The 22,812-nt window shown below is 45.1% G+C and overlaps 3 protein-coding genes across 8 annotated transcripts; all 3 read left to right on the top strand.

The window, feature by feature from the left end:
* The first annotated feature begins 290 nt into the window (after positions 1-290).
* On the top strand, positions 291-9,851 carry srrm2 (serine/arginine repetitive matrix 2). Of its 4 annotated transcripts, none has more exons than XM_042705716.1 (14): positions 292-476; positions 2,431-2,679; positions 2,990-3,085; positions 3,217-3,423; positions 3,662-3,751; positions 3,850-3,915; positions 4,169-4,198; positions 4,424-4,543; positions 4,895-5,033; positions 5,199-7,270; positions 7,889-8,536; positions 8,627-8,701; positions 9,163-9,273; positions 9,373-9,851. In XM_042705716.1, exons 2-14 carry the CDS (start codon positions 2,438-2,440, stop codon positions 9,425-9,427), a joined length of 3,951 nt encoding a protein of 1,316 aa, XP_042561650.1. In that variant the 5' UTR covers positions 292-476; positions 2,431-2,437; the 3' UTR covers positions 9,428-9,851. The 4 variants fall into 4 exon arrangements, with proteins under 4 accessions (XP_042561653.1, XP_042561650.1, XP_042561652.1 ...); XM_042705718.1 differs by having other exon boundaries at positions 292-490; XM_042705717.1 differs by lacking the exon at positions 292-476 and adding an exon at positions 532-897.
* A 484-nt stretch (positions 9,852-10,335) lies between these two features.
* thoc6 (THO complex 6) lies at positions 10,336-14,743 on the top strand. The gene is made up of 13 exons (XM_042705724.1): positions 10,336-10,461; positions 10,798-10,889; positions 11,061-11,125; positions 11,264-11,367; positions 11,995-12,032; positions 12,222-12,270; positions 12,786-12,857; positions 13,069-13,171; positions 13,290-13,339; positions 13,549-13,611; positions 14,041-14,151; positions 14,323-14,451; positions 14,538-14,743. The coding sequence occupies exons 1-13, from the start codon at positions 10,447-10,449 to the stop codon at positions 14,616-14,618; spliced, it is 972 nt and encodes a 323-aa protein (XP_042561658.1). The 5' UTR covers positions 10,336-10,446; the 3' UTR covers positions 14,619-14,743.
* Positions 14,744-15,246: 503 nt separating this feature from the next.
* On the top strand, positions 15,247-22,311 carry si:dkey-16l2.16 (ras-related protein Rab-35). Of its 3 annotated transcripts, none has more exons than XM_042705726.1 (7): positions 15,247-15,736; positions 16,904-17,806; positions 18,676-18,726; positions 20,265-20,388; positions 20,742-20,866; positions 21,345-21,469; positions 21,795-22,311. In XM_042705726.1, exons 2-7 carry the CDS (start codon positions 17,752-17,754, stop codon positions 21,942-21,944), a joined length of 630 nt encoding a protein of 209 aa, XP_042561660.1. In that variant the 5' UTR covers positions 15,247-15,736; positions 16,904-17,751; the 3' UTR covers positions 21,945-22,311. The 3 variants fall into 3 exon arrangements, with proteins under 3 accessions (XP_042561660.1, XP_042561661.1, XP_042561662.1); XM_042705727.1 differs by lacking the exon at positions 15,247-15,736 and adding an exon at positions 15,777-16,478; XM_042705728.1 differs by lacking the exons at positions 15,247-15,736; positions 16,904-17,806 and adding an exon at positions 19,035-19,132.
* The last annotated feature ends 501 nt before the right edge of the window (positions 22,312-22,812 follow it).

The raw sequence follows: 22,812 nt of genomic DNA, 5'->3' as shown, positions 1-22,812 counted from the left end.
GTGGGTAACATTGATTTATACGATATTGATGTATCAATTTCAAGGCTGCAATATCGACACCGGTGTTCCTTTGTCAGTTTAGTTCAGGCAAGAGGATAGACCAGCAAGGCGTACCAAATTGCAAAATAGAATCAGGTTGTACAAATATCTTAATTTACTACATTCTGAGATGGCTAAGTACATGCCAGAAAAATAAACAAAGTCTAAGTGCTCCCAAAGTTATGCACAACTTCGGTGCAGTTGTAACACCATGAACACCCCATAGACTTGTAGTCCAAGCGCATTGCCTTGTGGGTCATTTCATGGCTTTCCTATGACGTTCAAGTTAGCCGCGCGCGTATACCGTAGCTAGCAACGTGTTTGAGAATTACATTTCTTGTTTTTAGTTGTGGCCCTTCTGTATTATCGGGAACAACATCGTTTAGTTAGTGAGCGAAGAGCCACCCTTCATTCTCTCTCTTTGTAAAACAAAAGAGGTAAGTTTGCTAAGGTGCGTGTCCAACGTTACTCGTTGGTTTCCAGTTGCATTTTACTGAAGTTACTAGCTAGCTATCCTAGTTGGCCAGCTAGCTAGTAAATTGCTTTGCGATCTTGCCAGTCCAGATAACAGGCATTTCTGTCTTCTCATATATGCTGTAGTTCTAATAAAACTCCAAATTAATGAATCCATGGGTGATCGTATTAATTCAATTTAAAACTCTTGTGACATAGGACAATGACTAGCACCACACACTAACGTTAGCTATCCGCTATAGCTACATTAGTGGATAGCCAAGAATCGGCCATGTTATTCCTATTTCCTTCTCAGTGCTTTTGTTTCGCATTTGTTGTTTGTATGGTATATTGACAATTTATCGTCCATCTGATTATTGAGGCCAGCGCTGTTAATTTGGACAAGTAAGTAGATCTGATGATACATATATGAGTTACCAGCTAGCTCATGTCAGCTAACTTCTCTAGTTCTAATAATTCCGCGATAGGCTTCTTAGCTAGCGAGTTAACAAATGCCACCTACAAATCTCAGAAGTAGAAGATGGATAGCTAAGTGAACTTGCTAGCTTTGCGTGCCATATGACGAAGTTATTTGAGGTTACAAGGCCCATTTTCATTGTAAGTCACAAACGCGCTAATATGTTGGCAGATACTTATTAGCATTAATTTTAGCTATCGAGTTAGTTAATGTTAAAACGTTACTGAGTCGGCTTCTGATCATTTTAGTGAGCTAGCAAATCGACAGGTTGGCTTTGTCGGCCGTGGTCATATCAGTGTCTATGGCCCTATGCCATGCATTAATTCAATAATGTATAAGTAAATAACTTGTTTACGTGGATGACGCGTGTCTAGTCTAGCAATATCTAAAATTGCCGATCGGCCTTTTTGTTTTTTATTTTCTCAATTCGATAGGTTTGTATCGTCGCCAACGACTGTTCATAAGCTTACTGGATCGGTACTTCGGGATAAGTTATCATCAGTGACCGCTTGATTAACTTTAGACAGCAGTCATCAAGGCCTATGGAGCACTAATCTAGGTGTTGTAGGACATTTAAGGTTTGAATTGAGTGGAGGTGGTATTCGTGTAGTAGTTTTGAAATTGGAGATATCAATCTGGCAGGGGTGTGTTTTTCATGCTAACGCAATTTGGCCGAGAGGTGATTTTTACCAACAGCAGGCACCTTGAGTCCATGTGGTACTCTAAAGTATTTCACTTCCAGGACTGATAAGGGGAATTCCAAAAAAAATGCAAAAAAGTTTTAGCATTTCCAGAACCTTGACTGGGCAGGTTTACAATGGCTATATACAACTCCCAGGAAAAAGGGGGTATATTTCTGTATGGTAATCATATTTTTGGCTACCCAACAGATGCCTATCGCTATTTCAAAAGATGAACCACGGCAATAATTGCGTAAGAAATAGAGCCAATCGATATTATAAGTTAGGCTGCTTGTTCATGAAATATGAAACCTTTTAAACTAGTCTGTGCATCCAAGCTTTTTCATAAAACATTTATGTGAAAAATGGACAGCTCATACAAAAGTAGGGTACTGTGTGGAAAGACCATGATAAAGTTAGTGAAAATACTGTGAACTGTGTGCTGCACATTTTAATTTGAATACCTCTACTTCCAGTATAATGCTGAGGCCCAAATTAAGAAAAATCAAAGCGGCAAATGGGTGTTTTCAGCTGAAATTTAAATTCGGGATAGATTGCTTTAATGACGACTGTGGCCTATGCTACATTTCTTTGAATGTTTCAATTGAAATAAAAATATACATTAATATTTGTTAAATAGACTGTGCCAAACAGTTGCAACTTGTAGCATAAGTGTACCAATTGACCAGTAATTTCCTTGCTTCCTCTCTTTCTTCTCTCTTCTTAGTTACTGGTTGTGCTCCTAAACTTCTCCCCTACTTCTTTCCCCTGGTCTTCCAGAGCAGAAATGTATAACGGGATTGGCCTTACCACGCCACGTGGTAGTGGCACCAATGGCTACGTGCAGCGGAACCTGTCAACCGTGCGTGCCAAGCGCCCACGCGAGGACCGCGCATCGGACGAGAAGGACCGCGAGCGCCTGGACAACCAGCTGAACCGCCAGCCCAACGCCGACATCCTGGAGCACCAGAGGAAGAGGCAGCTGGAGGTCAAGTGTGCTGAGCTGCAGGACATGATGGAGGAGCAAGGGTAAGGTGTAGGGCTCATGGAGCACATATGAATCTGCTGTATCACATGTTGCACTGACCCTTTAAATTACTATATCCCTCATCAGAATGGAATGGGAGCGAACCTTGTCCAGTCTGATGCCTCTAAAATAAAAGCCTCCAGAGGCTACGCTGTTGGATTATCATGATATATCTGATTTAGTACTACTTTTATTTGTTATTAAAATTAAGAGAAAATCTGTGGAGTCATGTAGATATTGGGTGTCTCGTACCAGTGAGCACATGGAAGGGCATAGAGTAGCGTTGACGCTGACCTGTACTCCTTCCTTCAGGTACTCTGCTGAAGAGATTGAGGAGAAAGTGAGCAGTTTCCGCATGATGTTGCAGGAGAAACTGGAGCCTGCTCCCGCTCCCACAGAGCGTCCCAAGTAAGTCCTCTTCTTCAGACACACATCTCACTAGCTCTCCAAGTTTCAATCTATACAGATAGTCAAGGAGCCTTCTCCAAATGTTCTGTCTATTCTCTGATTGTCTTTTGTATCTGTTGTCCTCCCTCTAGTGTGACAGAGACGCATGCGCTGGCTGCTGCCAACCAGCAGAAGAACGACCGGCTGAGGCAGGCATTCGGCATCGGCTCCGACTATGTGGATGGCTCATCCTTCCATCCCGATCGCAAGGAGCGGGAGAAGGAGAAGAGGGAGCAGGAGAAGGAGAAGAGGGAGCTGGAGAGACTGGAAAAGGAGAAGCTGCAGAAGCAGAAGTACCAGTGAGTGAATGAATGGGAAGCGTGGGGTGGGAATCGGGATAGGGAATGAATGGAAACGTGGGGTGGGAATCGGAATAGGGAATGATTTAAAAGCGCGGGGTGGGGATAGGGAATGAATGAAAGCGTGGGGTGGGAATCGGGATAGGGAATGAATTACATTTCTCTCACTCCATGCCTTATACATATCTATTTATTGCTTTGAAATGATTTTGATCTTCCTTCATTCTGTTTTTTCTAGACTGATAGAGCCATCAGACGAGTCTGACTCCTCCACTGAACGCAAACAAAGTCATAAGAAGAAGAAAAAGAGAAACAAACACAGAGAAAGGTGAGCGTGGTGAATAAATGGAGGATAATGTGCTTGCTTTGGCTGTTTTGAATTGCCTGACGTTTGTTTGACCATGTCTTTTACTGTTTCTGTTTCAGCTCAGGGAGTCCCTCCCCATCTCCCCAACGGGAGAAGAAGAAAGCTCAAAAGAAAAAGAAGAAAAGGTTTCTTTTTGTAGTTTATGTTTAGTTTATTTTGTTCTTTTGACTGCAGTTGCCTTGTGCAGTTAACCTGTGTTTATCTGAGAGACAAACCTCAATTATTTCAGGAACAGAAACTGACGGCCAGCAATTATCCACTTTAAATTACACCTGCTCATATATATTATGTTGCATTTAGTAACCAAAACGTACTGTTGCCTTGGCACTGATGAAATATATTATTGTTTACTCAACCAACCTCTTTATTATCTCGTAGGGCGGAATCTGAACAGGAACACAGTAATAGGTAAGGGACTTGTGCAGGACACCTGCTTGAGCTGTTGGACCAGCTGTGTTTTGGGAAGTTCCATTCCTGCACGTTGTTTCTATTTCTTATGTAAAATAGTATTTATTGTTAAACTAGGTCTCTATTGCTCGTAGCTTGATTGTTCTCTCCTTTGTACGTCACTTTGGAAAAAAGCGTCTGCTAAATGACTGAATGTAAATGGTATTTGCCATTCTTTCCCTTCAGTTCTTCTGACGAGAAGGAAACTTCAAAGAAGACGAGAAAGAGGAAGACAAGTGAAAACGAGACTCAACCTCCTCAGAAGAATCGTAAACGCCGCAGTGCGTCGTCCAGCCCTGCTCACAGGTAGCACAGCTGTCTTATGCAGACTTAGTGCTTCAGTCCCAGACCTTTTCATACCAGCAACAGCCATAGTGCTCAACAATTCAGTGTTTCTCATTCAACGTCTGTCACAGAAGCAATTTGTGAATGACCTGTAGCTGTGCTCTTGAAATGATTTTTCTTCACCGTTTCCTCATAAACATGAACCTGAAACCTGATCACCTGTCACTGCCATTAGTGTATAATGAATAGTTCCTATAGAACCCTTAACTCCATTAGTGTATAATGAATAGTTCCTATAGAACCCTCAACTCCAGGGTATTTTCCACCACATGTTCTATAATATATGTCTTTTCTTTCTGTTTCTGTAACTAGCCCATCTCCTGCTCCACTGAGAGAGCGACAGCAGAACCAGTCGGGCAGAAAAGGTGAGGAGGGGCGTAAGGACCGCTCCCCTGACAGGATGGGGAGGGGCCGCAGCGAGGGGACTCCTCCAAGAAGAGCTGGGCGAGAGGTAGGGTCATCGGTGTTGTGTCTGGACATGCGTGTTGTCATCTATGGCAGCCATATCTAGCACTTCATGAGGCATGCATTCAAATTCCAAAGTCTGTAGAATATGCTGGATAATCATGACCACTTGTGTCCTTTTTTTTATTCTCTCTTTACTTTCTTCTCCCAGAAACCATCCAGACACCTCAGTCCCTCTGATGGAGAGAGGAGAGAGAAAGAAAGAGGAGGAGACCAGGAAAGAGGAAGGGAGAAAAAGACCAGGCACGAATCCTCCTCTCCTTCCCGGGACAGAGATGGAGCTCAGCGATCCAGGAGTGGGGAGAGGTTGAGAGGACGGGAAAAGGAGCAGGAGAAGCAGGAAAGAAAGAGAAACGACAACTCCTCCTCCTCCCTCTCTCCGTCTCCAAGACGCCAGAAAGGCAAGAGCCGCGATGAGGAGCGTAAGAGAGAGGAGGAGAACAAGAAGAAAGACAAGCCCCAGAGGCGGCGCGAGGACTTGTCTCCTTCCCCGGAAAGGGAGCCCGCCAGGAGAGGACGGAGCAGAGAGAGGGAGCGAGGGAGTGGGAAAGACAGGGAGCCATCTCCCAAGGCCCCATCTGACCGTGACAAAGAGAGGGACAGGGAGCGGGGCAGGCCGAGGGACGGGCCGAGAGACGGACCGAGGGACGGGCCGAGGGGGAGGGAGAAGGAGAGCTCTCCGCCGCCCAGAGGACGAGAGGGGGACCGAGAGAGGGAGGCACGGAGGGAACGTCACAGCGACTCTGCCACCCCCCCAAGGCGCTCGCCCCTTGCCAATGGGAGACCGCGAGAAAGGGATCGGGAAGAGGAGAGAAAGAATGAGAGGGCCAGGGAAAGGGAGACTCCCAAAGAGCGGGAGCGAGAGAGTGACCGAGAGAAAGGGAGGGGGAAGGAGAAGGAGAAGGAAGACTCCGGCCTCAGCAAGAATCGTTCTCAGGAGGGCGCTCCAGACAGGGACAGCACCGTTGAGGCAAGGAAGGAGAGAGCTGTAGAGGAACGGGGCCGAAAAGAAAAAGAAGCGGGTGAGAAGAGCCGAGAGAAGGTGAAGAGGAAGAGTCCTGAGAAGGCCAAAGCCAAGCAGAAGCCAGGGAAGAAGGGCAAAGCCAAAGAGAGCAGTAGCAGTAGCAGCAGCAGCAGCAGTAGTAGTGGCAGCAGTAGCAGCAGCAGCAGTGATAGCAGCAGCAGCGACGATGACAGTGACAGCTCATCTTCCTCTTCATCCTCCTCGTCGTCTTCTGCCTCCTCCTCTGACGACAAGAAGAAGAAAAAGGCAGCAGAGAAGAAGGGTGGCCCCTCGTCGGCCCCAGCTCCCCCTGTGCCACCAGCTCAACATGAGAATGGGACCAGGGACCGAGGGAGGGAGAGGGAACAACAACACGTGCCTACTCGAAAGGGCAGCCCATCTCCTCCGGCCCACACACGCGATCAGAGAGAGGAACCCCGGGACAGAAGAGGCCGGGAGCGATACAGCCCCACGCAGGCAGCCAGAGGCGGCTCTCCTTCTCCTCCCCGTGCCGCGGACAGGGCTGGAGGCAGGGCAGGGCGGCCCGGCCGAGAGGGGGCCCAGGAGCGAGGCGCTGCCCCAGAGCTGGACAACCACAGCAGGGACCGAGAGAAGGGGAGAGAAAGAGAGAAGGAACGGGGGAAGGAGAGGTACTCACCCACAGAGATGGAGAGTGGCAGCCCTCCACCTCCACCTCCTGCTCCACTTCCACCCGCAGCCCAGAGAGGGCGCCACTCTCCCGCCGAGCCGACCAGAGACGCGGCCAAAGCCCAGAGCAGGGGGCGAGTGGAGGGCTCCGACAGGGACGCGTACCGCCTCGCCGCCGGGGAGAGGGAAGGGGACCGAGACCGGAGGAGGAGAGGAGTGTCTCCTGACGCGCGCACCCCGCCTCGGCAGTACCAGGATGCCTCACGCGGCCGCTCACCCAAGAGAGTTTCTCCTGCTCGCTCACCACGCAGAGAACGCAGCAGAGAGAGAGACAGAGATCGCGAGAGGGACAGAGAGAGAGACAGGGAGAGGGAGCGAGACAGGGAAAGGCAGAGGGACAGGGAGAGAGAACGAGATAGAGACCAACACAGGGAAAGAATGAGAGAACAAGATAGGGAGAGGGATAGAGACAGAGACCGAGAACGAGATACTGACCGGAGCAGAGATAGGCAAGTGGCCAGGAGGAGCAGTAGGTCTCGAAGCCCAAGGAAGCACAACAGCCCCCCCTACAGGTGAGTTGGTTGACACCACCAGTACCTTGTGTTAATGTGTTAAACACGTGTTAAATTCATTAAGTAAAAAGTTTTGCCCGTGAGTGGCTATGGTAGCTGTCTCTAACAACATTTTGATGTGCCTGTGTCAAAATTGATGAAACAACAACTCTGTAAATCTCATGGTCATTGGAGCAAAACCTAGGATAACCATAAAACCAAAAAGGCACAGTAGCCTATATCCTAAGTACATTTTGTGATTGCACAGAAGATTTTATGATAACGAAATTGATCAAACCTAAACCAGAGAAAAGAAGAAGAAAAAACACAGAAATCCTGCAAAAAATTAAATGGAATATTGAGTCCATATTTCACCATGGTAGTCTCCAGCCACGTGAGGCTTCCCCTTCACAGGCAGTGGCCAAGGATGGCTGCCTTGGAGCCAATGATGTTGGCAGCCATAAACTTGTTCATATGGAGTGGTTGCTGTTATAAAACCCAAATCTTGAGCACCTTTATGAGGGTGCTGTGGGCTCCCCTATACAGCATAAGAGTCAACATTATACAGAGGGAATTTTTCCAGATTAAAGATCTGTTTGTTTGAGTACGTTTTCCTTCTTTCTTTTTTTTTTTTTTAAGGTCCCGTCGTTCTCCATCTCCCCGATACCGGCGTAGAAGCAGTCGCTCGCTATCAAGAGAACGGGAACAAGCGAGGACCCGAGAGCAAGAGAGAGAGAAGAGAGGACGTCCCCAGGCCAAAGCACCCTCCCCACCCATTCGCATCGGGTCAGCCTCGTCTTCATCGTCCTCCTCATCCGACTCCGACTCTGCCGCCTCCGAGTGTGAAGCAGGGAAGGCTGGAAAGGAACAAACCCTGAAACCCGGCTCCGAGAGGGAGATGGGAAAGACGAAGGAGAAGGAGAGGGATCAGGACCGAGAGACTGATGAGAGGACAAGGTCCCGTTCTCAGGAGAGACGAGCTCCCTCCAGCCAATCAGATAACAAGGCACAAGGCAAAGAGTTGCCCTCTCCAGCCCCAGCCCCGTCCCCGGCAGAGAGCAGGGATTCGAGAGGCGGACGCAGGGGCCAATCAGCAGCGCTGTCCCCCCAGCAGGCGGAGCAGCCAATCACGGCAAAGAATCCTGTCAACGGCCAGCCGGGGATCGAAGAGAAGCTGAAGAAGAGCTGGCAAGGTAGCTCAAGCTCGTCATCGTCGTCATCTTCGTCCTCGTCATCATCCTCCTCGTCATCAGACAGCTCAGACTCGGAGCCGGAGAAAGGAAAAGGGTAAGGGCTTTGCCATATGTGTCTCAGGAGCTGAAATGTTTTTCTCAACACCCTGTTCATTTCTGTTATTTCTTTCTTCCCCACTTTCAGAGACGATGCCGCCGCACCACGCAGGAAGTCTGCCTCCTCATCTTCATCAGCCAGTGAGAAAGAGGCCAAAAAAAGGTACAATTCATATGCACCCGCAAACTCCATTCACTCTGTGGAACCAAACCATGTCTAGCCTCTAAAAGAATGTCTACAAGCAACAGCTGCCACCCCCTGTAAGCAGAACCTCCAGTCCAATCTACTTCCTAAATAACCAGAGCCCGTCTTGAGTGTGGGTATCATGAACGAGAATCCTGCAGGCTCGTCTGTAAACATCCATCCATTCATTCAGCACCTTGTTATGGTACCCTGGCCTAAGAAATGAACATGCAGTCCATTCAGTGAAAGTTTATATAATTGATAAGTCTCCAGATCATCAGTTTACTATCAAAGTCTGCACATCTAAAATCTGCAAGATCTTGCAATTGTAAACCACATTTTTGAGTAGTTGAGAGTATCGTGTATATATACAAGCCAGACGCAAAATAGCATGAAAACAGACACTTGTCTTAGAGATGTTCCTGTGTTTATTCCCTCAGCCCTAATCGACCTGAAAGGGTGCCAGCTGATTCGCTGCGAGACTCCCGCTCGCTCAGCTATTCTCCTCCAATGAGAATGCGCCGAGGTGGCCCTTCCCCTCCCCCCCGCAGGTCAGAAGCCCATTTAACCTGCTGATGTGTTTTTGACTTTGTGTTCTAGTGCCACAGACATGCCCATTCTGATTCCTTGGTCTGTCTTCTCTTCATCAGGAGTGGAGGCAGGAGGTCCAGGAGCCGGTCCCCCAGTAGTAAACGGAGGAGATGAGTCCAGTCCTACCCGTCGTCCCCTCACTTCTGTCCCGTTTCATGCTTCTGGAAGCTCTTGATGTGCTAAACTGGACTGTGCCACCTAGCCGTTTTTTGGGGTTGAGAATGGGTGGCTAATAAGGACATTAGGGAATTTTCCTTAGTGATCTGTGATGGTTTAATTCACTTTTGTATTATGGTGACACATGTGAACGGTGCGAGTCAAACACAAAACTTGGACGCACGCACACACACACACACAAACACACATATTTTTTTTCCTCTGACCTTTCATTGTTATGAATGTAGATATGACTTCTGTAATTTGGCTTTCACTGAATGGACATTGTGCTGTACCCATGACTGAGTAGACCTGGCAACCCTTTCTGTTCTCTTTGTGAAAAATAATGATTATTAAGTAATAAAGATTCTTGTGTCTCTTACATGTTTCTTTTCATGTAGTTTGATTTGTAATTTCTTACTAATTTCAAGGGCATAGTTGTTGGTTATATGATGAAGTGTATTACACTAAGGAAAGCTTATTTGCCCAGATAAATGTAAGTATGGATACACCCAAATTCCGCAACATTGATTTAAATGTGCAACCTCTAATCATTGTCAAAACATTAAAATGCCTAGACTTTTAACATTAATGTCATTCTGAAGGCATGATCAAAATTTGGATTTGGAAACAAGTGTTGGCTTTTTCTTCTTTCAGAATTTTATACTTCTAGTTTGTCCTTTGTCAAATGGTCCTATTGAAAATGTTTGTGGACTGGCACATATTAAAGATTCTTAGCATTACTATTATTATAGCATTATTCGTTTTCAGTATATTCGGCAAAAAGTAAAAGGGAACCTTATTGCATCTACTCAAGCTTCTTGAAGGTCTCTAATTTACTTTCGGGAACTGACGAAGACATCAATTCCCACAATTCAAAGCAGCCACTTCCGTTTCCCTCCGTAGAATTTGTGCGACGGTGTTTGAATGGAGGCGAGCGTCCACACAAAAAAACAAAAGCAACTCTAACTGCAACAATGGGGCCTATTGAGGTACATTTTCATCCTAAGATATTTAAAGGTTGCCAGTTATTACAATTATGCAATCCTTTTGGAAGGAGATAATTTGTCGATGGAATAGTGTACTGACGTTAGTGTTATCTGACTAACGATGACTGCTAGCTGACGTTTGATAAATGTCGATTGTTACAATCTTTGCAAGTGTAACTTTTAAATGATGGATATTCGCTGTGTGCTAAATATGTTGTGTACATAACGATGTGGTTACGTTGATGTGTCTAGAAACTATGGTGAAATGCTACTGACTGTCCGTGGCCATTCTCTCCAAGCTATAGGCTACTGACCAATACAACCCTTTTGTGATTATAGCTTCTCCACGTGACGGTGTATTCCCAGAGCTTTTCTCCCTGTGGACGTTACTTAGCAGTAGGGAACAACTATGGAAATATTGCATTGTTCAGGTACTGTGATGACTCCAAAAGTAAAACAAAATTAGCTTCACTGGCTTTGATTTCTCTGTTGTGAACTTCCATGCTGCAAGTCGTTATGCCCATAGGACTTTCACTGTCAGCCCATTTGTCAGTCGGGACCTAATGAAAGCTTGTAATGCTTCTTTGATTTTCTAAATGTAGTCTAACAGCAGCCCTCAGTCCAGAAGCAACAGAGCTCAGTCAGAAACCAGTCCTCACTTTCACAGGTGAGTTTCAAATCTCCTGTCACCATGTCAGCATACCACTACAGAAGCTGTATTTGATTGTCAGCTTATGTCCTTTTGTCGTATCCATTATACGATCACTTGACACAATCTCTACATCCTGTGGTCTGTTTGTCTCAGCTCATGAGGGCCCAGTGTTTTCTCTGCTGTCCACGGATAGCCAGCTTCTGAGTGCAGGGAATGGCGAGGTCAGCGCCTGGAACTGGTCTGAACTCATCAAAAGGGTAAGGCTGGAGCGGTATTATAATCTTCATAGTAATGTTGAGAGAGAGAACACACACCACAAATGTATGTCCATGTGAAATGGCTCTTCAATGAAATTTTACGTGTTTTTGGAGTTCGCACGCCATGTTTTGTACTTGATCTGCGTTGAGTTGGTTCTCTTACAAAATGTCTGTCTGTTTCAGAAGGGAGCACATACCATACCAGACACAGATACTTTTAATGTCATGATTTTTGCACAAACAAACAAAACTGTATTACCATCCTCCCTTAGTGCAACCTGGCCAATGCTGAGGCCAGTCTGTCTGGAGTAGAATTAGATCTGCATCATTTCAGAGTCAGACTAATTTAGTTCCACCATCAGTATGAGAATTGAGTAATGTGTGGTACTATAAGCACTGTTTAACTGAATGATATTCAGAAGTTCTCCCAGTTATCTTGTCTCTCAATGATGGACACTCAGTGAGTCACCATTAAATGATGTTACAGTTGCCTCAAACCAGATCAGCAATAGCTGGAAGAAAGTTGCCCTAACATCTCTCCCTCTCCCTCTCCCTCTCCCTCTCTCTCTCTCCCCCCCTCTCCCTCTCCCTCTCCCTCTCTCTCTCTCCCCCTCTCCCTCTCTCTAGAACTCAAAAGCTGTTTGGACAAGAAGGCCTAACTACAAGTAAGATGATGCTTAATGTAGTTGTACAGAAAGTTGTGTATACAATGTACTAGATTACTTCTGCTGTAAATAGCTTGTATAGAATATTTATATATATATAGAGTTTATGATATGGTGTATACTGTTTAAAAAAGAATGTATATGTTTCACCATGCTGTCATATGAGTTATTGTGCTTTCTTTTTTCCAGAACCAGTCTAGAGATTCCTGAAATCAATGCCATGGCACTCGGTCCTAAAGTGAGTTTAGGGGACTCTAGCATAGCATAATGGGTCGTGGGTTGCCGTGTGTTGAATTAAAGTGTAAATTCAGCCCCAGCGCTGAGCTTATCTCCGACCACTGCATAATTTAGAAAAATGCTAAAAAGTGAGGGTGGGGTGCATAAACCCCTGTGAATGATGAGTCTCCATCAGCAAATGAAATGAGACACGAGTGGGGGGGGGAGAATATCAACACTACAACTGATGTCATCACAGTTCAGTAATATATTTTTGTTGTTTTTTTTGTGCATGTGCACATTTTAAATAGTCTTACATTTATCAAGTAGCATTCGTAGGAGAAAGTAAAGTGGCTGTTATTTACCATGTCCAACTTAAAGCAGAGCATTGGTATGGAAGTGTCAGGTTTTAAAGAAAACAATGCCTTCTGTCTCACTCCTCTTTGTCCCTTTCTCTCTCTCTCCCCCTCTATCTCCCTCTCTCTCTCCCTCTCTTTCTCACTCTCTCCCCTATCTCTCTGACTCCTTGCTTTCCAGGACAACAGCTTGATTGTTGGTGGTGGAGACAATAACATTCACATCATGGACCTAGAGAGTGGCATCTTTAAGGTCTGAATGCAAGTCTCTCTCCTAGTATTCACTGAAATGTCCTGATAAAGGTGTTTTTCATGATGGCAGGCCCCCACTCCTACCTGTGCACACCCACACCGTATCTGTCCCTGCCTTGCTCATACACACACTTGTGATTCTGATTGTGATTCTCAGCTGTCCATGCACATCACAAGTAACTTGCCATCTCCCACCCCTTCCTTCTGTCCAGTCGGTCTTGCAGGGCCACAGTGACTACATCCACTGCCTGACGGTGAGGGAGAGGGAGGGAGAGATCCTGTCTGGAGGGGAGGATGGTGCAGTGCGGATATGGGGTGATTTACCAGCCTTCTGACTTGTCAAGTGGTTCTGACTTATTTAAAAAAAAAATTAAGCATCTTATGTCAGCTGACTAGTGCATACTATTCACTAACCAATACCATCTCCTCTCAGATTCTAGGACAGCACAGTCCGTACACTGCATCGAAGTTTACAAATATCAGGTACGATTACTTGTTGGATCATTGGATGATGGTGCGGTTGAGGAGTCTGACAATAACCATAATGAATGACTTATAGGTTGAAGATTAACCGTAGATGATTGTTGCTGTCTCGTGTTGTGTGATTGTAACAATAGCAGAGAAACAAACATCACTAGAGAACAGAGACAAACGTTGTCCCCCTCCCCATCTTGGCCTGTGTGTTATGACAGGAATGTGCCCGCCCCCAGCTTGGCAGATGGATCAGCTGCCTGACCACAGACTCCGACTGGATGGTGAGAAAAGGGGGGGTTGGGGGGTTGTTCGCTGTGTCCATGACAGACAGGCTCTGTTCATGGGATGAGGGCTGGAGGAGCTGTGTGTGTGTGTGTGTGTGGGGGGGGGGGATATCAGAAGGGTTTGTGTGGACATGCTTCCAAGTAGAGACAACAATCTTACACCTTAACATGTATGTTCTTGTTTAAGATTTATTTGTCTGTTCACTGTGGAGTCTTTGTCTGTTCTCTGTGGTGTCCTTTACATGAAAAATGACTACAGTTAGTCTGTTTTTTTTACTGCAGATTGATAAAATCTTAAAGAATATTTTCACTGAAACCATATACCCCCCCCCCCCCCCCCTTATCTATTTCTCTGTCTGTCTGTCTGTCTGTCTGTCTGTCTGTCTGTCTGTCTGTCTGTCTGTCTCTCCTTCCTCGCCTCTTAAGCTCTGCGGAGGAGGCCCATCCCTATCTCTCTGGCACCTGCGCTCCATGTCTCCTACGTCAGTCTTCCCCATCTCCGGTTGCCAACGTGATGCCATGTTTTACCAGGACATGGTGAGGCTGTATCTGCATACTATTTAAAACCAGTAAAAACTATGCCATACCATTAGCTTCATTTAGCCTCTTACTATTTGTATGCATTCTGATGGAGGATATTTTTTGGCCCTATATGTTTTATGTGTTGATGCATGGATGTATCTAAGCCTTTTCCCCTAATTTTTCTAGATCTTATCAGTGGGTGAAGGGCCGTATCTGTACCATAGTTTCTTGGGTGGGCAAGTCAAAGCTCAGATCCCCTGCACCTCCCCGTCTCTGAACAGCCTGGCTCTGAACGTTCACCCCTCTGAATCTCGGGTGAGTTTGTATGTCTATGTCAACATCAGACTGCTCCTTTGTACTCACTTCATGGCTCGTGACTGACATCTCATATCTCATTTCAGGTTATGACACTGGGGGGCAGCAGTGACCATATTGATGTTTTCACCAACTTGTCCTACAGAGCTTTCTCCTTGTCTTTCTAGAATCTTGGGGGCTTTATACCTCAATCATTGCCCTCATACATGATCGTCAACTTGGGAAGTTGATTCTTATTGTGAATTCACAGTACCCTATTTTTATATGTAATAAAATACATTCGTTTTCAGAGTCTTGTTTGGCATTGCATATCTGTGCACACGCATAAAGCTTGATTTCTGGTCAAAGAAATCAATAGGCTGCTAAGTAATTTTTTATTTATTCTTGTTAATGACCATTTAGTAATTATAATAGATTCCCTTCTTCCTGTGAACAGAGACAACATTTATCCTCTTATGGGACCTTTTATACAGCCTCCTGTTTGAAAGACTGCCATTTAACATGTTTGATAGCCTATTACGAATACATGAACAAAACCCATCCTTAGAAGGTTGAAGCTGAATCAAGACCACAGTTTCTGTAAGGAAATTTGTGACCACTAGTAGAGTTTGCAATCGGGAATTCTGGAGGAGTAGGAGGGTGCATTTCCGGCCTTCAACGACTTAATCCCGGGTGGTACTCCAAGTACGTGGTTTAGTGAGACAAACCTGGGTGAGTTAAATCAGAGTAAGTGGTAAATATCCTCATAGAAGAGCCCATTGGCTTTGTTTTGCTAGGGGAATGTAGCCATAGGGCTCTTATATTAGAAGGTTTACCACTTTGAGTTGATTTACCCAGGTTTGTCACTAAACCACCTACTTGAAATACCCCCCTGATGGATTGATGGTAAAGCGATTTCAACCTGATGAACAGATTAGAGATTAGACTACACAATATGTAAATCAAAGAAGATTTTGTTATAATAATCTGTGCGTCACACAAATACGAGACAGCAAGAAAAAAATGCAGTTTGGGAGTCCTATGTAAACTGCAACAGGAGAAGGTTGAGAAACAACAGGGGAGGAGTTGAGAACCCATGAAGATGATAGTGACTCAACACTCAGGTGCGGCGGGCAGAGGCGGTGCCCGGTGAACCTTCTGGTCATTCCAAGACTGCGTACTTTCCTAAGACTTGATCCCAGGAGCCCAGTCGTTCTAAGTGGACAATAGACGCTTCGTGGTCGGTAGGAAAACAAGATCAGCGACTTTACAGATCCCGATCACTAGCAACCACGACGCCCTTCAAGTACGTAGTTTGTTATCGGTTTATAATTGCTGTTACAATGTTGTTTATTGTGATTCCGCATTCTTTCTTCATTGATTGTTCGGCGCCTGCTGTCATACTAGTTTACTGAAATACTTAACTGCCGATTTACGGGTCTGACTACAAAGGTAAGAGGACCGTTGCCGCTGTAAAGCAAAAAATGACTAGGCCTGTGAGTAGACATTTGAACAAACAACAACGTTAGGTAGTAGATAAAGTGATAACACCGCTAATGCTCGATAGAGTACTTGTCTACTTCAGTTGAAAATCAAAACACAACGTAGTTCGCAGTGGCTAGCAATTCCCCGGCCTAGGTTGGCAGGCACTTTACTAATACAATGAAATGACTTTACGGTAAGCTAATATCGCAAGTCATTTCATCAGGTTTCTATAAGTAGGTAGGCTACACTTACTAAGCCACTGGTAACGAGACAAGAATAATTGTGCTGTTTACAAGTGTTCTTTTAATTACAAAACTGTTTTAGCTGTGTGTGACTTATGAGTCCTTTGCCGTAGCCTACGTAACTGTCGTTAGTTTCACTTCCAGTATTTTTTTTTAAGAAATCGGGCGTAGTTCATCCCAGTCTTACTTTTGGAGACTTCCTCTAGCAAGTTCGGAAACACCAATGTTTTTACAGTATTGTTTTTCTCATTCTGTCTTGTGTTCGAGGTGTTTTCCACCGATTGACCGGAAGTAACGATACTTTCGTATCTGTTGTGAGAGGTTTGTGTCCAACTCTTGATTTTGGAATGCATCCTCGCGCGTGGTGTGTGTTTCTTTATTTTGACTGTCTGCTCTAAGCTCAAGTCCAGAGACGGTAGCCTGCCACGGTCAATAGCGTACCCCCTACCTATTCTGCTTGTGCGTTCAGTCGTTAAATGCGTTAGGTGTGGTCCGTCTGCCTTCAGCTATATTTAATGATTGAAGGAAGGGAGAGGGTGCACGCAGCGCACCCAGCGATGGAAAAGTTAAATTTAGTAGCGCAGCTGTTGTTCCGGGGGACAGTGCACAGGCACCGAGGACAGCATTCAACAACGAAAGTATTAAAAAGCCGAGGCCTCTTCGTTTAGAAATAAATTGCGGATAGCTCAAACGGATCATTCCTTAACCTGCTTTGAGTTCATGCTGTTAACCTCCCACTTCTACAGGTTTGATTTGGGCAAGGACGCCAGCCTGACTGTTCACCTCATATGAAGGACATAGGGCAGGGACCTGGAACCTGTAGAGGGGCTGACCACCAATAACCACCACGAAGAGGATGTTTGCTCTTGTGACTGGATTCCTCTATTTCCCCATGTCAGAGATGGCAAGATGAGATTTGGTGAGAGAGAGAGAAACAGGCGGTAAAACTGGCAGCATTGTCTACAGCACTACAGATTCGTTGTCCAACTGAGTCTTTACAGGAACATACTGCGCATTACCCTGCCCTGTAAACATAAGTGAATAAACACAAGCTGTCACTGATGCCCACTTGTTGGTGACCTCAGTTCAACCTATTTTGCATCCATTACTCAGTTGCTGGTCAAGAACCCTGTGTCAGCCTGATGCTGAATGTGAAAACACAGCAACTTAGGATCACTAACTCTTGAAGTCTGGAAAGGCTGTATTTCCACATCAGATTAAGGGGAGACATTCAACCTGGAGCAAGCTGGAACATGCCTGCGTGAGTTTGGATTCCTGTACTAATGTGGGAAAGGACTGCTGCTCAAGACTTCAGTATTATCTGCAGATTTGTAGAAGATGATATCTGAATGAACTTAACCAAAACTGCCTATTGTCAGTCATTTGTCACTGGATGGATGTTTAAACTGGAATTTTACAGGAGAGGATGTTCTGGGTTCAGCAGAGATGATGAGCCACCCTTTTCTACAGTTGAGCTCTGATGGACCAACTTGTCCATCACATTGAGGTCACAGGGAAAAGGACATAGAGAGAGACAAGGGGAACTTGGCTGGGCTGCTAAGTAGCTTTTAACAAGGAAGGACAGCGCTGCACAATGGCTGGGAAGGACTATCATCATCTCTTCAAACTGCTCATCATCGGAGACTCCAGTTAGTAGTGTTTTTGTTCCATGATTTGTCTCTGTTCTGTTAGTTTTTTCATGTCCATATACAAATTGGTTTTGCTTCTGAGCCTGGCACAAGGTATTTACTTCTGAAATACTATAAATGGTGTGGTTAGATTCATGTAGTAACAAGATTTTGGGGTCTTCCAAATCAAGATGTCCAAAGCCATTTAGCTTAATTCCATTGGTTTGCCTCTCTGTCCGTCACCTCTGTAGCTGGTCATAAGGGGTGGGTCAGGTCACTGCTACCATGTAGAGGTAGCCTTCGCTTTTGTCCTATCTGTCATGAGTAGTTCATAGGAAATTGGTCCAGAGCTTGTTTTTTTTTCATAACAAGTCCCACTGGAAACTCAGTCATGCAAAGAGGAAGTCGAAAGGGCTGCAATGAGGCCAGCGATCCCATTTACTCCGCTTTCACAGCTCGATTTCCGCTCCAAAAACTGGTGGGAGCCATTTTCCTTTATATACGGCTAAAATGTGAGAGGAATTGGCTCACACTTTCTCTTTCCAGTAAATGAAGTATGACCTAATGCTCTCCTTTAAGTGTTTGTGCAGTGGGTAGAAGGCTTTTGTTGACAACTACTTCTAGGATATACAAAACAGAATATGATTATGCATGTTATTTCAAATATAGTTTAGTGCTGGCCCATGTCTTATGACTTTATTTGGACTAGTTTCCTTCAGCGGTCTCCCTCCTGTTTACCAATCTGGTTAGAATATTTTCACTTTCGTTTTACTGCACGGATACAGTAGTCCTCAGAAAGAATGCAAATTGACCAAAAGCGCTCCTATGCAAGGTGAAATAGGACAAACTCTCATCCATTCTTCCTTCACATCCATTTCTCTTGGTCACAGATGTGGGGAAGAGCAGTCTGCTTCTGCGCTTTGCTGACAACTCCTTCTCGGGTGAGCAAACTCTGTGTGTGTGTGTGTGCGTGTGTCCGTGTGTGTGTGCGCGTGTGCATGTTTGTAATGGGAGTGTGCTGTGACTGATGAGTGTACAGGGTGTGGTTATAAAGTTTCTTGGATAGAAAACCCTACTTCTCGAGTAACAATAAAAATGATGTTAAGTCTAGTTTTAAGATTGAATCACGTAAATGTTCATTGTCTGTGTTTACTTGAATCTAGTAGACACTTTCCCCCAAACTACCTCTAGTAAAACACATCGAAGGTAGTCTGGGAAACGGCAACCCATTCTGTTTTTGTACCTATAGCGTAGTCAGCCCTGAAGACATCCTCCTGTGCAGGAAAGAAATGCTACGGTGGTGTCTTCAAAATGGTTTGGGATAGAAGCAAATGATGGGAGAAATAGGAAAGTATTTTGTTTTACTTTGTCCTGTGGTAGATCATGCTGCTCCCAGTAGGGTTTAACATGAAGCTCTAGGAGTATTGTTTAAGATCCAGGAGTATTGTTTAAGATCCAGGAGTATTGTTTAAGATCTAGGAGTATTGTTAAAGATCTAGGAGTATTGTTTTTAAGGGTTCTGTGCTGCAAGTAATTTTTGCTTCACTAGTGGGCCATTAACAGTTTATGCCCTGTTAAACTGTTACTCCTTGTGAAAGTGCATGTTGAATGCTGATACTGTGAAGGGGTCTTAAGCAGCCTTAAATGAAGGTGCTCTATCAGCGTACATATACTCTATCCTGTAACATCAGACAGGATGTAGCAGTTTGGCAGTTGAGCTCACAAATCCATTCAGGAGCACCTGGTGCAGTTTACTGTAGGTGATCATGTCCGTCACTGCTGCAGCCTGCTGTGTTGGTCCTGGGGCAGGTGTAGCTCTGTCCTCTGAGACTTCAGATGTGGCCACGTGTGTAGCTCTGTCCTCTGAGACTACAGCTGTGGCCACATGTGTAGCTGTCCTCTGAGACTACAGCTATGGCCACATGTGTAGCTCTGTTCTCTGTGGCCACATCTGTAACTCTGTCCTGAGACTACAGCTATGGCCACATGTGTAGCTCTGTCCTCTGTGGCCACATCTGTAACTCTGTCCTCTGAGACTACAGCTGTGGCCACATGTGTAGCTCTGTCCTCTGTGGCCACATCTGTAACTCTGTCCTCTGAGACTACAGCTGTGGCCACATGGCTGACCCTGCCCACTGGTCTCCATAAGTAACTGAAGCAGGAGGCTTTTTTACATGGCCGCCCAGACACTCATTCTGAGCATGGGACTGGCATATTAGTTCTACTAATATTAAGTCATGTTATGTAAGCGTAATGTTACTCAAATGTTTCATCGCTGAGTTGTGTATATACTGTACATAGTAAGAATGGGCAGTGGCAAGTAAACTGTTGGAATGGCTTGTGTCACACTGTAAGTGTTCCCTGTTCATGCATACTTAGTATCATTTTGATCATGTCATGGTGAAGAAAGGGGCCAAATTTGCAAAGAGAGACATATGCTGAATGAGATGTCTGCTGGTCTTTCCCTTGATTTCTGCAGGCAGCTACATCACTACTATCGGAGTAGACTTTAAGATCCGCACTGTAGACATCGCAGGGGAACGAGTCAAGTTACAGATCTGGGATACAGCTGGACAAGAACGATTTCGGACCATCACCTCCACGTAATCAATCAAATGCTAACACCTCGCATAGTTAACTGTTGCCAAGGCAGGTGCTGACATACTGATGAGAGTTAATAAAGCTACAGAAAGACAGCACTCTTGCAAGTCGTATTTCCAACACTTCCCTCCTTATGTGTTGGAAGTAAAGTATAAGCGTAACCATAGAGTATATAAAGTATTGCTGGGGCCAGTAGTAGACTTTTGTTACTGGCAGGTAATTTGTGTAGACCTCTCCCAGGATGTGTATACATGGGTGTGTTGATATTACTAATGCCTTCATCCTGTTCCGTTTTTCCTGTTGACTATCTCTCTCTCTCTCTCTCTCTCTCTCTCTCTCTATCTCTCTCTCCCAGGTATTACAGGAACACCCATGGTGTTATTATTGTGTATGATGTTACAAATCCTGAATCATTTGTAAATGTCAAGAGATGGCTGAACGAGATCTCCCAAAACTGTGATAATGTTTGCAAGATCATGGGTAAGTCTGTGTATGTACTGCAATACTGTCACAATATACTGCCGCCACCCTCCCCCATCCACAACCCACAAAGCTGTCTGAATGCCATGTGAGCTTCATTGTGGCTGGTTGCCAGGCAGGGTATCATATTATACTTGTAGAAGATAGCTCTTTGATGTTAATAGGTCCCTATGGTACACACTATAAGAGCATGTATTTACAGAGCAACTTTAATTTGCAGGAACACTATACCTATGTGTTCAGACATTCACTTCTTGTTTAAAGGACTACATGACTGCAGGAGAACAATGAACCTAAAACATGTTCTACAGGTGTCAGAGCAGCTACCCAACTCAGTTCTTGCTATGTGTCCATAAAGTGGTCTCACAGTGAACAGTTTCTGCTTCTGGAAATGGAGGGGGAACTCTGGACATCATATTTTGAGCCCTTTGGGGCAGCCTGGTGTTGTGTTAAATCTTCTCTTGATTTCCCTCCTCAGTTGGGAACAAGAGCGACGACCCCACCAAGAGGCAAGTGGAAACGGGGGATGCCATGCGCTTTGGCGAGTCTGTGGGGGTCAGGGTGTTTGAAACAAGTGCCAAGGAAAACATTAATGTAGAGGAGGTGAGTGTCATAGATGACAGACATGCTTGCATTGGTCCTGATGAAAATGCATTCAGCCAGTCATTATTGGCCAGTGTTTAGCATGTAGTAACCACGTGCCCGTGTCTGTGCATCCAGTGTAAACCCTGTTTCTCACACTTCTATTTATAAATAGTTACTTGTAAAATGTCACTTTATTTCCCAGTTATACCGCAAGGTCAGTTCCTTATTATTTACATTGTTCTGTTAGAAGAAAGCATTTGCTTCATGTATCTCGTGATGCTTTTGTGCCTCTGTGTCTGTGCCTCTGTGTGTGATGTGATCTCTTGGCTCTATCCCTTTGCAGATGTTCATGGCTTTCACTAACATGGTCCTGGGGGCCAAGAAGCAGAGCCAGAGCCGGGCGGAGCGAGAGAGGGAGCGAGAGAAGGACACGGTCAACATCAACTCCCACCGGGACCGAGAGAGAAGGAAGCGAGGGAAGAAGTGCTGCTGAAGGAGGGAGGGAGGGAGGGAGAGAGGGAGGGGGAGAGGGAGAGCTGCGGCGCTCTATGGCCCAGTATGAATGACAAACCCATAACATTGCACTGACCGAGGTATTGGAGGGGGAAAACTACTGCTAAGTGCCGAAATGTCACTCTGGTGTTTTGCTTTTTATGTCTGTCTTTCTCGTCTTTTTTTTTAACTGAAAGGGAACCGTGTCCCATTATGTTTCATCGTTATTAAATTTGTCTAATCAGCGATGTCTGTTAACAGGTGTTAAGTGTTCTGCTGTGATCACCTAGTGAATTGTCATTTTGACTGTTCCAGTCAGTTGAAATGAGATGTCAAGTAACGCATTAGCAATAAATGAGTCCTTCTAACTTGGTCTCCCATTACATCTTCCTTTTTTGCTTTTAAGGGTTGTTGTCATCTATAAACAAAAACACTGATTTTGATCCAGACAGACCCGTGTCTCTGTATTGCCTCATCTGAATCCTGATTGCCACATGTCAAATATCCGGGTGCTTCCCCAGGTCAATCAGTACATAACCAGTTGAGCGTAGAGATAAGGTATATGTTTGTATTTTGCTAACGGCAAATGAATACCTGACAAAGGCAGGAGATTAATATGTTGCATCTTAGTTCCTTTGTAGGACATATTGTAAGGGATTGAGTTAGGTAATGCTTCAAATCAGACCGTTATCATGCACTGCAGAAACTTATGGATATATTGTTGATAATACACCATCAGGCTGACCACTACAGAGAGAAAAGGATTATCTGTAAATTGTCTAAGAGTTGAGCTGGAATTTTTCTTTCAGTTATTAAGGTAGTTTGGTAGCTTGGGAAATATTCTCTTAGTTCATAATGGCGCAAGATGG

Source organism: Clupea harengus, unplaced genomic scaffold, assembly GCF_900700415.2.
Source record: "Clupea harengus unplaced genomic scaffold, Ch_v2.0.2, whole genome shotgun sequence".
Lineage (NCBI taxonomy): Eukaryota > Metazoa > Chordata > Actinopteri > Clupeiformes > Clupeidae > Clupea > Clupea harengus.
The sequence above is the reverse complement of the archived record's forward strand: the minus strand, read 5'-3'. Positions and strand labels throughout refer to the sequence as shown.

Coding starts and splice junctions, on each gene's coding strand:
- srrm2 (XM_042705719.1), top strand. CDS start 2,438: ATGTATAACGGGATTGGCCTTACCACGCCACGTGGTAGTGGCACCAAT. Junction 3,424..3,661: donor CTGCAGAAGCAGAAGTACCA/GTGAGTGAATGA, acceptor TGTTTTTTCTAG/ACTGATAGAGCCATCAGACG. Junction 4,544..4,894: donor TCGTCCAGCCCTGCTCACAG/GTAGCACAGCTG, acceptor TTCTGTAACTAG/CCCATCTCCTGCTCCACTGA.
- thoc6 (XM_042705724.1), top strand. Junction 11,126..11,263: donor ACCAGTCCTCACTTTCACAG/GTGAGTTTCAAA, acceptor TGTTTGTCTCAG/CTCATGAGGGCCCAGTGTTT. Junction 13,340..13,548: donor TCGAAGTTTACAAATATCAG/GTACGATTACTT, acceptor GTGTTATGACAG/GAATGTGCCCGCCCCCAGCT.
- si:dkey-16l2.16 (XM_042705726.1), top strand. CDS start 17,752: ATGGCTGGGAAGGACTATCATCATCTCTTCAAACTGCTCATCATCGGA. Junction 18,727..20,264: donor TGCTGACAACTCCTTCTCGG/GTGAGCAAACTC, acceptor TGATTTCTGCAG/GCAGCTACATCACTACTATC. Junction 20,389..20,741: donor TTTCGGACCATCACCTCCAC/GTAATCAATCAA, acceptor TCTCTCTCCCAG/GTATTACAGGAACACCCATG.